At 44.2% G+C, this 14508-nt stretch overlaps 1 protein-coding gene across 1 annotated transcript; it reads right to left on the minus strand.

Annotated features, from left to right (window-relative positions):
- Positions 1–12066: 12066 nt before the first annotated feature.
- On the minus strand, positions 12067–12924 carry LOC138358039 (uncharacterized). Its single transcript, XM_069315510.1, has one exon. The coding sequence runs from the start codon at positions 12922–12924 to the stop codon at positions 12067–12069; it is 858 nt and encodes a 285-aa protein (XP_069171611.1).
- Between the last annotated feature and the right edge of the window lie 1584 nt (positions 12925–14508).

Below are 14508 nucleotides of genomic sequence, written 5' to 3' on the forward strand. Positions count from 1 at the left end.
TCCCAGCTGTGTCTGGGTACAAGTGACAGGATGATCAACCTAGCGGGTTTTCTTCCTATTGGGGAGTGTTGTACATGCTGCTATGGCGGTGTGTCCACTTACAAGATGAGTGGCGCTGCCCAATAAACTCGCCCCTCGTGGCAAAATTTAAAAATTTAAAATTAAACCTCAACCCTTTAAGAAACTAAGTGCAAAAAATAATTAACCACAGCTTCTTCAGTATTTCCAGAGCCTGAAGTCAAATTACCCCATATAAGTCTACCTGCATTCTCTGGTAGTGAGAATGAAAGTTGGAATGACTTCTGGAAGAAATTTGTGGATGCAGTAGACTCCAAAACTAACATTCCTAAAACAACCAAGTTCACTTATTTGCAAGGTTTATTATGAGATGAAGCTTTGAAAGTAATATCAAACATAACCCTGACTAGTGATGGTTACGACCTAGCTGTTCAATTGCTTAAGAGGAACTTTGGTAACAAAGAAAGGACTTACTATTTTAATCCAAAATTTACTGGATCTACCAGCTGCTAACAATTCTACAGATTCTCTTCAAACCTTCAGACTAGAACTAAAGTCTCTACTCAAGGCCCTAAGCCTCAAAGTACAAATTTAAACAGCTGAATGGATGACAGGAGTAGTTATAAGGCATAAATTACCAAGGGAAACCTTAGACAAATTGTGTACTTTGTACAATAAAGCCTTTCTGACCATGAACGAGATCACAGAAGGTTTACGCTCCCTAGTCGAAAGACAAAGAGCCAATCAAGATGGGCATCTACTGCAGTAAAACCAAATTCCAACAAACCTCCTAAATGGAAATCTGGAAATGTAGGTATATACACCGTGAACCCATCAACCCAGTAGTGAGTGCCACTCTTACCACTTCTCTTGCAATGAAGAAGTGTTTGCCCTGCAATAATGAATATCTTACTTACAAGTGTAGTGTTTACCCAGACTGTAATTCCAGTGCACATCGTTTGCAAGAATTACACCGATGCACAAAGTGCATGGCTCCTCATGACCCTAATAGCTATACTATCTCCTTACGTATGTGTAACAAGTGCAACATGGGTAGACACCATTACTCCATATGTGGTAATGATCAATCAAGATCAACTAATTCTCATAAGAACTCTAGAAAATTTACATCTGTACAGTATTGCAAGGTACATCAAGACATAAGTGTACTTGCAACAGAGTCATGTAACACAACTACATTACAAACGGCTCAATTAAAACTAATCACCAAAGGATCTAGGATTTCCACTCGTGGAAATCGACTTGAGAATGGTCCAGGACGGACCGAAACGTCGTCGTCCCTTCACTTTCTAGTGTGTGGTCTTTCAACATTCCACTCATGGTCTCTTTGACCAAGGTTCATAGAAAACCATTATTTATCAACAGTTAGTTGATCAGTTGAAACTGAAGCCTACTATTCAAGTGAATATAAATATTTCTGGATTACTAACCAACAGTGGACCTCGTAACTACCAAGTTGTTAAAGTGTTGGTACGTTTAAGAGGCTGCACCAGCTCAATACAAGCCATAGTCGTCGTTGACAAGATTCCCTCTGATCTACATTTTACCGATCTTGCTCACACAGTCAAAATTCTTAAATGCAGTGGTATGAGGCTAGCTGACCTTAAAATAAATACAGACTGCCTCAACACGTAGGTATTCTTATTGAAGCTGACTACTTCTGTAGATTTATTAATGGATGTACCAGGCAACGAGGTGTAAACTTGTTGCCGTCAGCTGGGGGTAAACTACTCACAGGACTGGTGTTGATCCAACAAAAATCTAAATCTATTAGTAATCAACAAAATAATTCAATAGTAGCATGACTAGGCCTAGAGCAGTCACCACTACACGTCAGCGACGAAACTGAGGATGATGAGTCTAATTCCCCTCTATACAAATTACGGGATTTGAACACCTTGGGCATAGTCCCTGATCAACCTAGTCCAGACGACTTATGGACTGGCCAACAATATGTTAATACTGTTATTTTCAAGATAATCAATATTGGATGAGAGACCCGTGGAAGCTGAACCACCCACAGCTTCCAGTAAATTATTTCATGGCCTCAAACCAATTAAATTCACAGTTAACTAGGCTATGGGAACAACCAGATAAATTAAGCTGTATCATGACATAATACAGCAACAACTTACTAATAAGTTTATAGAAGTTGTTGAACAAGACAACAATAAATCAGGCCATTACTTGCCACATCATGCTGTCATGAAAGTTTCAGTTATGACACCAATCAGGATTGTATTCAACTGCAGTGCCAAATTTAAGGCAGACAGCATGTCATTAAATGATTGTCTACAAACTGGCCCTAATCTAACTCAATTACTACAGGATGTCTTGCTATGATTTCGTTCCGGCATTTTTCGCCTATACAGCCGACATTGGTAAGGCCTTTTTAAGTGTAGGCTTGCAAGAGACGGATCATGATTTTACTAAATTTCTATGGGTGAAAGTTCTACAGGATTTCAATATCAACGACATTACTTATAGGTTTGCCTCAGTACTGTTCGGAGCAACATCTTCACTAATCTTACTCCAGGCTACTCTGGATACACATCTTAAGAAGTTTAATAGCTCTTATAGGGCTGAGATTAGCAACAATTTATATGTCGACAATTTTCAAGGAGCCACTAATGTTGAAAATAAACTAATGGAAATTGTGGGATATCTGGGGCTTGACTCAATTATTTAATTATTTAATTAATCAAATTAATAACGAAGGACCACCCACTTTTGAGAAAAGAGGGAAACTAATAAAAAGTGATCATTAGAAACACAAGGAAGAACCAGTGTCTATGGATAAATATTAGAAAGAATAATCACTTAAATAAATAATGAACTGTATGGTTAATTAACTAAAGTCAGAGCCTCAAACACCTACATTGGGGGGTTATTGCTAGAACTTCATATACGTCTAGGAACTAGTGTGGTTCGTGCACCAGTTCATTGTTGAATAAAGAATATTGTGACCAAAATATTATAGAATCAATAGGTAAATACAAATAGAGAATATTAATGATTATTAGAATTAGAGAGCAATCATCTAAATAAACACATTTTATCTCCAGTTCACATGACAAGCATTCAATATGATAATATCAGGAACATGTAGAATAAATCGGAGTAATTAAATGTGTACAAAAGGTCTTAGTGTCAAGACGATTTCTATGACATCGTTCGCGCCTCGTCCTCGTGATTTCAGGATCTCCACATAGAAGCCCTTAGAGGTGAATAACACGAATGTAGTTAACGGCTCGTTGACTCCTCACATACGAGCTGTAATTTAAAGGATATTACGTAGCATTGAACTAGGCTACTTAAATCTCAATATTCATGAAATAGAAAATAAAGATTAGTGCGGTACTAACTTTGGATTTTTAGTCGTCATTCGATGTAACGACAGACTGCCCACGAAATATACAATCTCTAATGATGCATTAAGAAAGAGATATATAATTATCGACGGGTGCAATGTATGCTGAAGTCTGCCGGTATCGCGTCTCAGTCTCAAACTTCCACAATGTTGTACACGTGGTTGAGAGTTTGGCTTGAATATCGACGCGTTATTATGTGACCGAGCGCTGTAGGTCACGTAGAAGAATAATTATTCATTCTATGTTGAGTACCAGTGTAATTCTTGCTGATAATCCCAACGTCACGTGTCTCAGACTCTGACGCCACGACTTCCCGTTGCTCACTCAGCAACACGAGCTCGCCACACCCCACACACAATGGCGTCTCTCCTCCCTCAACCCGCGTCCCTGCATTCACCACCGAAATTATTTATCACGAATAATACTATTTCACGCAATTGTGGTTGAAATACTTTAACAAAGACTGGGTTGTGATTCTAGGGATTTAAATATTATTGCTTTTTCGTCTTATTGTGGTAACTGAGAAATGGAGAAGATTTTAGTTTTCTCCATGGCATTCACGCGTGACAGAAAAACTATTACGTGATAACAATTGTAACTAAAAACTCTCGATTTAGAATTATTTGGGAGTTATGTTATCCATAAATAATTATCACACGGAGTACTGATGATTTTAGAAAATCACATTCAATTCTCTAGCACACTGGTTATAAATGTGTTTAACTAGATATAATCTGATGCGATACTGGTGCTTGGTTTCGTAAGAAATCCAGCATCCTTATGCAGATATAATGGTTAGTTTATGTGAACACTACTGCTAGTAAGTTTTAGTGACTACTGTAGTTAGTATCTAACAATACTGACTTATTATAATACAATAGTATTGTATAAGTGTTGGAAATTTTCAACAGATATTTACCATGAGGCTAACCGTGAACTATTAGGAGCTTATATGACCTTACAGTTGTAGGCCTCAAGTAACAAACTGAACTAGATAATCGAGGAAGAATTCCCTGATTGTAAGGTGCCTCACAAATTGAAAGTATTAGGCTTGGAGTAGAATACTTCCACAGACAAATTAAATGTCAAGTCGGTGGAAATCAACAATTCACCCCAAACTATGAGAAAACTTCTTTCCCTTGTCAGCAAACCACTTGACCTTCTAGGCCTACTCAGTCCTATTCTAATTAAGGGAAAACACCTCATGTAGGAGTGCTGGCAAAATAATATGGGGTGGGATGAAACGTTGCTGGAGGATCTCCAAGAAAAATGGCAACAGTTAATTCCAGGTTACAGAAAACTTAGTATTCTACAGTTTCCTCGAAATGCCTTAGGACTGAATTTACCCACAAATTTACATGTGTTTTGCGATGCTTCAGGCAAAGCATATGGCTCAGTAGCCTATCTGGTTAACACCCAACAATCATTTTTGCTTACATCTAAGGCAAGGGTAGCCCCGATTAAAAAGAGGTCATTACTCCAAATGGAATTAACTGCCTTATGGTAGGTGTAAGACTGGCTCATTGCCTGATCAAAACACTCAGTAATATTCACTTTGGTGAAATAGTTGTGTGGTCAGACAATGAAGCAGTATTACAGTGGGTAAGAAACGACAACAACAAAACTCCCCACGTCAGCAATCAAGTAAAGGAAATTCGAGGACTGTCTGCTAGTTACAAATGGAGACATGTCCCAATCAAGGACTATTTATCTAGAGGTTTAACTTTAAAACAATTAGTTAAAACCGAGATATGGTTTACTGGACCCCAATGGCTAGTTAGTGGTCAGCGGCCTAAACAAGAGCCACAAGTCACTGTGACCAATATCACTACCCTTGTTGTAGATCCAGAACCCCCTCGAACTTTAGCTATCAATCCTCATCATTTTTCCAATTTAGGTAAACTGTTACCGAAATGGTATTTGACTTCCTCAACAAGGCAAGGATCAAATATCGATTTCCTAGTCCAATCAAATATTGGGTCAACAAGCTCAACAAGAGACTTATGGGAAGGAATATGAACACCTTCCAGATAAATTAAGTATGTCACTGGGCATTTGGTTTGATTCAGTTAATTATAAAATTTTGAGATGCGGTGGACGTCTGCTTTAAGCAGAAATAAATTTGGATACAAAGAATCCTATACTTCTACCACGTCACCACATCATCACTAAACTCATAGTTATACATTACCATGAACATGGTACATTGCATGGTGGAGTATTAGATACTATCACTGATCTTAGACAGAAATTCTGTCTTCCTCCAAGGTCGCTAAACTGTCAGATCCTTAATTAAATCTTGTGTAATCTGAAGGAGATATGATGCACGAGTGTGTCCTTATCCAGGACCTCCACCCCTACCGTAAGGAGCGAGTTGTCCACCTTCGTCCTTCTGAGACCACAGGTATTGATTACACAGGAGCATTAATTATAACAGGCATTCCAGATAAAATTCTGGTGAAAGCCTACATTTGTCTCTTCACGTGTGCTACCACACGAGGCATACACTTGGAAGTAACTTCTGACATGAGTGCAGAAGCCTTTCTCCTAGCCTTTCACAGGTTTGCTGCACGCAGATATTGCCCAAAAGGAATAATTTCAGACAATGAATCTAACTTCGTGGCAGTAGAAGCTTGCTTACAAGAAATATGGAACTATCCAGAAATGCACTCTGTGCTCAAACAGAGACAGTGCCACTGGAAATTTATTCCTCCACGAGTCCCAAGGCAAGGTGGCATTTATGAACGCATGGTAGGCACTGTCAACAAATGCTTGAGAATGGCACTTCACAGACAGAAAATTAGCCTCACCGAATTGCAAATCCTTGTCACTGAAATCGAGGCGCGAGTCAATAACAGGCCATTAACCTATCTATTAGACGATTTCTCCCAAAGAGAATCCCTGAGAACCCTCTTATTTGATTCATGGTGGTCTTCTGAACCCTCTAATATCTCTAGGAGACGAGGATCTAGCTGACCCTTCATGTGTCAAGGCGAGTGACTTGGTGGAGCGTTATAAACATCTTTCAAGAGTGATAGAGAAATGGAATGAGGTCTGGACACATCTCACCGCTCTAAAAGAATACCACTATGGAGCTGCAAGCCCATACAACAAAGTTCAACTCAATCCAGGAGATCTTGTCCTAGTAGACAGTGATGGACCCAGGTCAGATTGGCATATAGGCAAAATTGTTGAGGTCCATCCTGACTGCCATGGTATTTTACAAATTGTTAAGGTTCAGTGTCGAGGCACTACTACCTTACAAACGCTAGAGATATTAGTACCTTTAGAGTTAGTAGAACATGAATGAACATGAATTGGGTTATAGGTACTAAAGTACCTATAACCCAAGTTTCAGAGGACAGTGATTCTGCCCAACAGAGCACAAGACCATCTACCATCTAGAGTCGATGCTCAGAAATGTAAACTGAAACTTAAACAACATTTTGATTCTGCTTAGGTGTAGATAACTCATTATTTAAACTTGAGGTGACCATGCTGATGCAGTGTTGGGTTAATGTCCAGTAACTCGACAGTTACAAGTCACAGTGACCCTGGAAAGTGACCTCATTGTATTGGCGATGTCTCCTTGATCTTAAATGATCTAATTATACATATTTCATTTTGATATTATAATTCTGTTTCCTACTGATAATTACTCAATATTTTCAATATTTAATTATGTTCCTATGTTGACTTAGTCATATCTATCACAGATTTGGGACATTCGTTAGGTGCGTACTAACATACTAATCTGCTAACCCATGAATATAACTTCAGGATAGAGAAACAGGTGTTCGTTAGTATTAAGAAGTGAACTACGACCCGAGTTCTCTCCTCGCGGAGTTATGTTGGAAATAACAAACAGTTTTCATACATCCTTTGTATTATATTTTGTCCAACACTGGGGTGTAGTGTTGGGCATCACAGGGGGAAGGAAGACTGACGATATGGTGTCTACACGGAAGCTTCATCACTGTTGTATATTGTGTGAGTACTGGTCCCTTATGTTCTAACATCACAAGTGTTGTTAATTCTATTGCCTTGAGAGGGAAGATAGATTAGGATTTTTATATTGAACATAATAAAATATATATATATTACAAAATTGTCCATCTGTTGTATCCATTCGTTTCTGTTAGTCATTCATAGAGAGTTGCCAGTAAATAGTGGAAATCGGCCGTTCTCTCCCCCCACCCCATCCCCCCGTCTGTGATATTCTTAACTCACTCCTCTTACTCTCCTGTGACCGGTACCCTTCACCGTCGGTCACTGTGAAGTACCAATGTTCACCAAAGGCAAAGGTGGTGGCGGCATTAAGTAGTTTTAAATAACTTTAAGTTTTAGTCATAATTAGTAACAACTTGCTTAGTGGCTTGTATCAGTGGTGATACATCATAACTACGTTATACCAGGGTAAGGTGCCGACCACAGAATGTCTACCACATTCCAGGGTAAGGTGCCGACCTCTGACTGTTTGTTCCACATCCCAGAGTAAGGTGACGATCTATGACTGTACCACATTCCAGGGTTAAAAGAAGTTCTAGGGTTAAAAGAAGACCTCTGAATGCTTGCCCCACATCCCAGGGTAAGGTGTCGATCACTGACTGCATGACCCACATCCCAGGGTAAGGTGTTGATCACTGACTGCTTGCCCCACATCCCAGGGTAAGGTGTTGATCACTGACTGCTTGCTCCACATCCCTGGGTAAGGTGTCGATCACTGACTGCATGGCCCACATCCCAGGGTAAGGTGTCGATCACTGAGTGCTTGGACCGCATCCCTGGGTAAAGTGTCGATCACTGACTGCATGATCCACATCCCAGGGTAAGGTGTCGATCACTGACTGCATGCTCCGCATCCCTGGGTAAGGTGTCGATCACTAACTGCTTGCCCCGCATCCCAGGGTAAGGTGTCGATCACTGAGTGCTTGGACCGCATCCCTGGGTAAGGTGTCGATCACTGACTGCATGCCTCACATCCCATGGTCAGGTGTCGACCTATGACAAACACTTGCCGACTTGTGCAAACACTCCATGCAAATAAAAGGGCCCAGTGTTTGGAACTCAGTCCCTGATGAATTAAAAAACTATCCAACCTATGCCCTGTTCAAAAGTAAATCCAAAAGGACCTAATTTTTTCCTCATAGTTTTCTGCCTTTTACTTCAAACTCACACTGTATCTTGTACTACCCACTTCCACAATATTAGGCTTTGAGATACATATCCTTACCAGTGTAATCACCTCTGTCAACTTATGTTGTAGTTATTTGTTGATATAAAACCTTGCTACATTGCACCTTTTCATCTTTCCTGATACGGTAAATTAAAGACCTTCCTGAAACGTTTTGCGTGTTAGTAGCTCTACGTGGATGTACCCAGCTTATGTAATCTCACTAACCCCTTGTACCTTCGTACAAATAAATTATTATTATTATTATTATTATTATTATTATTATTATTATTATTATTATTATTATTATTATTATCATTATTATTATTATTATTATTATTATTATTATTATTATTATTATTATTATTATTATTATTATTATGACTGCCTGCACCAAATCCCAGGGTTAGGTGCCAAACTGTGACTGTCTGTACCACATACCAGGGTAAGTTGCCGACTAATTACTACCTGTACCACACCCCAGGGTAAGGTGCCGACCAATGGCTGTCTGTGATGTAATGGGGAGTGCTCGTCTGGCTCTGGGCGGAGGCGGACGTGTCGCCTGTGGGCTCCTGATTGATGGCTGGTGGTAGTTCGTGTTTGTGAGCAGACCTTTGGGACCGTGGCAGCTGGAGGGATTGCTGCCCCCTCCCCCCTGTGAAGCGGAGGGATACCATTGGCCTAGAACTTACTGGCCCAGCGTCTTACCCTGCAGTTGAAGTGATCATGATTGATGTGTTGCGGGTGGATGTGGCGTCTGTGTGTGGAGTTCAACTTGTATCCGGGAATCAAGCTGTTGAAAAATTCTGCTCCACGACTGTGTATCGTGACTTTATGGACCGTTATGATGGGAGGACATTTACTCTGCCTGAGGGTGGTGGTTTGGTGGAAGTGTTGGACAGGTGCAGTGAGACTACCTATGTGGTGGCTCATGGTACTCCCTTTGAGTTCCCAGACTCTCTTCTCCAGCGTCACTTTACCCGGTATGGGCGGGTCTTGAGTGTCCGGATGAATGCAGTGTCCTCCGGGCAGTGGAAGGGTATCCCGAATGGGACCCCACACTGTGGCGCTGCTCTTGAAGGACCCCATCCCTTCATCTCTCCTACTTCTGGGCTTCAAGGTACACGTTTTCTATAGGGGTCAGCCCCGGACTAGTTTCTGGTGCGGACTCTCAGGCCATCAGGTTGCGGGTTGTGATGCGAGCTGGGTCAGGCCTGTGAACCCCTTCAGGAAGGAGGATTTTCCCCGTTGGCGGTCCCGGACCTGTCAGAAGGTGCTGCTCTGGTGTGTGATACTTCCCCAGTCATCTGGTACCCCGTTGTCGGTCATCGATGTGACTGTGGGTGTCGGGGTGGTAGTGCATCCCTGACTCCCGCACTTCAGCTACCCCTGCCTGCCTTGTCTCCAGTCAAGTCTCCAGTTGTGTCTCCTGTGGTGTGTAGTCTCGTGCTCCCGGACGTCGAGGCTGTGCCCCGGCCTGTACTGTGTCCGACAGCTGTGTCTTCGGCCTGTGTCGACGTGCACGCTGTAATGTCTCCTGCCGTGTATGGTCCTGTTCCCCGGGTTGATGAGGCTGTGATATTGAGTGTACACTGCGTGGAGTTGCACGGTCAACCAAAGGTTCTGCTACAGTGCCTCCTGGCGGGGGTGATAGTTCTGACGACCTGCGACCTCTGTCCAAGCGTTTGCAGCGAGCTTCGAGTCTGTCTCCGCCTCATGGTGAGGCCTGGGCTGACGTCTGGGATTTTGGCGACTCCGGGAGTTCGTCTTATGTGGATGATGACGTGGGTGACGATGTTGGAGTGCCTGCGGCTCCTGTGGGCCGTGTTGTATGGGTGATGGGATTGTCGCCTGGCCCTGGTCCTGTATCTTCTCCGGCTGCCTCTGCATCCCCGGTTTCTGGTTCACCGAGTTAAGAGGTTGTGGCACCGGCCGAGGTTGCAGGAGAGGGTGGGGGACTTGGTGCTGGTTCTTAAGAAAGATTCAGTTCCGGCAGCCCCGGTGCCTCTGGCGTCCATGTCTGTTCCTTCTGCGCATGTGCCCTTGGTGATGCCGACCACTGCGCGGCTGCCGTCTACTCAGCCGTCCTTTGTTACTCCGCCCCCTGTGGTGTCGGCACCTGCACGATCGCCCTCTGTGATTGTGTTCCCTGCGACTGCTCACTATGTTGGCGCCCGGCTCCTGTGCTTCAGCCCCATGTGGTTCCACCTTCTGTACCGAAGAGCTCTGTGCGGCCTCTTCCAGTGACTTCCGCCCCCGTGGTGGAGGGCGCCAAGCTGGATGTTCCTGACTTCATGCATCGATTGCGAGGATCCCGTAGTCAACGTTAACACGTGTGTGGAATTGTGGGCTCGGTGGGATGCCTATAGGAAGAAGTACCTGCAGCGTCTATTTCCGGATAAATATGAGGATGATTAACTGTGTGTGGTTCTTGTTTTGTGTTGCTTTATTTCTTTATTTGTTTTGATGTGCTGTGAGCTAGGAGTTAATTTTTCACGTGTTTCTTGTGCCTGGTTCTTGTTGGGCTATAGTGCTCTGGTGTTTTTTCTTTTCTGACTATTTCATTGTTACCTATGTTTTTGTTACTATTTTGTGTTTTGTACGACTTTTGTTTGTGTGTTTTCTTGTTCTAACGTTTGTTCTTGTGTTTCTTGCCTTGACAATGTTATTGATGATGATGTTTTTCTATTGTTGTATTTGTGTTTTTCCAAATAAAAAGAAAAAATTACTTTCTGTACCACATCCCAGAGTAAGGTGCCGGCCAATGACTACCACACTCCAGGGGTAAAGTGCCAACCAATGACTGTCAGTAGGCTGTTAACCGAGGTGTTTGCCTAGCTCTGGGCGGAGGTGGACGTGTCGCCTGTGAGCTCGTGGTTTGCTGACCTGTGGTAGTTTGTGTGTGTGAGCGGACCCTTGGGGCCGTGGCGGCTGGAGGGATGGTGGCCCCCCTCCCCCCTGTGAAACAGAGGGATACCATTGGCCTGGAATTTACTGGCCCAGCGTCTTACCCGGCAGTTGAGGTGGTGATGATTGACATGTTGCGGGTGGATGTGGTGTCTGTGTGCGGCGTTCAACTTGTATCCGAGCATCGAACTGTTGTGAAATTCTGCTCTACGGCTGTGTATCATGACATGGTGGAACGCTATGACGGGAGGACATTTACTCTGCCTGAGGGTGGTGGTTTGGTGGAAGTGTTCGACAGGTGCAGTGAGACTACCTATGTGGTGGTTCATGGTACTCCCTTTGAGTTCCCAGACTCTCTTCTCCAGCGTCACTTTACCCGGTATGGGCGGGTCTTGAGTGTCTGGATGAATGCAGTGTCCTCTGGGCAGTGGAAGGGTATCCCGAATGGGACCCGCACTGTGGTGCTGCGCTTGAAGGACTCCATCCCTTCGTCTTTCCAGCTTCTGGGCTTCATGGTACGTGTGTTCTATGGGGGGGTCAGCCCCGGACGTGTTTCCAGTGTGGACTCTCGGGCCATCAGGCTGCGGGATGTGATGCAAGCCGGGTCGGGCCTGTGAACCTCTTCGGGGAGGAGGACTTTCTTCCGTTGGCAGTCCCGGACCTGTCGGACGGTGCTGCAGTGGAAAGTGTTACTTCCCGGTCTTCTGGTGCCACGTTGCCGGTCTCTGATGCCAGCCTCGATGTGGCTGTGGGTGTCGGAGTGGAAGGAAGTGCATCCCGGCTCCCGCACCTCAGCCTCCCCCTGCCTGCCTCGTCTCCAGTTGTGTCTCCTGTGGTGTGTGGTCTCGTGACTCTGGACGTCGAGGCTGCGCCTCGGCCTGTACTGTTTCTGGCAGCTGTGTCTTCGACCTGTGTCGACGTGCACACTGTGATGTCTCCTGCGGTGGGTGGTCCTGTTCCCCGGGTTGTTGAGGCTGCAATGTTGAGTGATCGTGCACTGCGGGGACTTGCACAGGCAACCAGCGGTTCTGCTACGGTGCTTCCTAGCGGAGGTGATAGTTCCGACGATCTGCGACCTGTGTCCAAGCGTTCGCGGCAAGCTTTGATTCTGTCTCCGCCTCGTAATGCGGCCTGGGCCGACGTCGGGGAATTTGAGGACTCCGGGAGTTCGTCTTCTGGGGATGGTGATTTGTGCGACGCTGTTGGAGTGCCTGCGGCTCCTGTGGGTCGTGTTGCAACGGTGATGGGTCCTGTGGTGGGATTGTAGCCTGGCCCTGGTCCGGTGTCTTCTCCGGCTGCCTGCGCATCACGGGTTGCTGGTTCCCTGGGTTGGGAGGTTGTGGCACCGGCCGAGATTGCGAGAGAGGGTAGGGGCTTGGTGCCGGTTCTTACAAATGCTTCTGTTCCGGCGGCCTCCGTGCCTCTGGCGTCCATGTCTGTGCCTTCCACGCCTTTGCCCTCTGCTCAGTCATCCTTTGTTACTCCGTCCCTTGTGGTGTCGGCCCCTGCACCATCGCCCTCTGTGATTGCGTCCCCTGCGACTCCGCCCGCTAAGTTGCCGGCCTGTGTCCGGCCGACTCCTGTGCTTCAGTCCCGTGTGGTTCCACCGGCTGTATCAAAGCCCTCTGTGCGGCCTCTTCCCGTGCCTACCGCCTCCGTGGTGGAGGGCGCCGAGCTGGATGTTCCTGACTTCATGCATCGACTGCGAGGGTCACGTAGTCACGTTAACGAGCTTATGGAATTGTGGGCACAGTGGGATGCCTACAAGAAGAAGTACCCTCGTCGTTTCTATCCGGATAAATATGAAGATGATTGACTGTGTGTGTGGTTCTTGCTTTGTGTTGCTTTATTTCTTTCATTGTTTTGTTGAGCAATGTGATACAGGTTCCTTTTTTTTCCTGTTTTCTTACCGAGCTGGGTTATAATGCTCTAGTGTTTTTTCTTTTTTTGCCTGTATTTCATTGTTACCTATGTGTAAGATTCCATTTTTGTTTATGCTTATTTACGATTTGTTCTATTATGTGTCCTATTTACTGTATTCTATGTTCCAATGTTGGTTTGTGTTATACCGATTCTTTATTTCTCATTTTTTAATTTGATATTTTACTTTGTAATGCAAATGTGTTCTGTTTCCTTTGATCTATGTATTGTGTTGTGTATTGCTTTGTTGTATTCCCTTGTTATTTTCCTGCATTTTGTTTACTATGTTGTATTTCTAGTGTTATATTACCATGTTCTGTTATTGTGTTCTCGATTCTGTGGTGTGTTGTCTGCTGTTGTGTGGTGTGGCGCATGGTGGGTGTGTTTTGTGTTTGTGTTAGTTTGTGTTATTGTGTATATGTGTATTCCTTGTATATATTTTACCCTTGGTTTTATGGTGCTCTTTGTGCGCTTTTGTCATTACAGACGCTTTTGGCACGCCCCATCTGGGTAGTGCTGCTTTTGCTTGTGTGTGTATGTGTTCTTATGAGTTTTATGTTATTCTTTGTTTTCACTTTTGTGTTATGTTGATCTGTGTTACGTGTTATGTGTTGTTGTTATTCTGCGTTCTTTGTTCTTCTGCGCTTTCCTGTTATATGGTTACTGTACGCTGTAATTGCTCTGTTTAAAAAAAAAAAAAGAAAAAAAAATGACTGTCAGTACCACATCCCAGGGTAAGATGCCGACCAATGACTGTACCACACCCCAGGATAAGGTGCGGACCTGTGACTGTGTGTACCACACCCCAGGGGTAAGGTGCCGACCAATGACTGTACCACACCCCAGGATAAGGTGCGGACCTGTGACTGTGTGTACCACACCCCAGGGGTAAGGTGCCGACCAATGATTGTACCACATCCCAGGGTAAGATGCCGACTATAATTAAGTAACCATGTTGATGGTAGTGGGTGTTGTCTATCAGTCTAGATAACACTGCTTAGTGTTCTCTGCTGACGCTAGAAAAATCTGTGGTTGATGTTCGTTTGTCTAACTTAGAAAACCTTCACTCTGCGACCTTACCTATTGATGCTGATGCTG

This window comes from Procambarus clarkii, chromosome 7, assembly GCF_040958095.1.
Source record: "Procambarus clarkii isolate CNS0578487 chromosome 7, FALCON_Pclarkii_2.0, whole genome shotgun sequence".
Classification (NCBI taxonomy): Eukaryota; Metazoa; Arthropoda; class Malacostraca; order Decapoda; family Cambaridae; genus Procambarus; species Procambarus clarkii.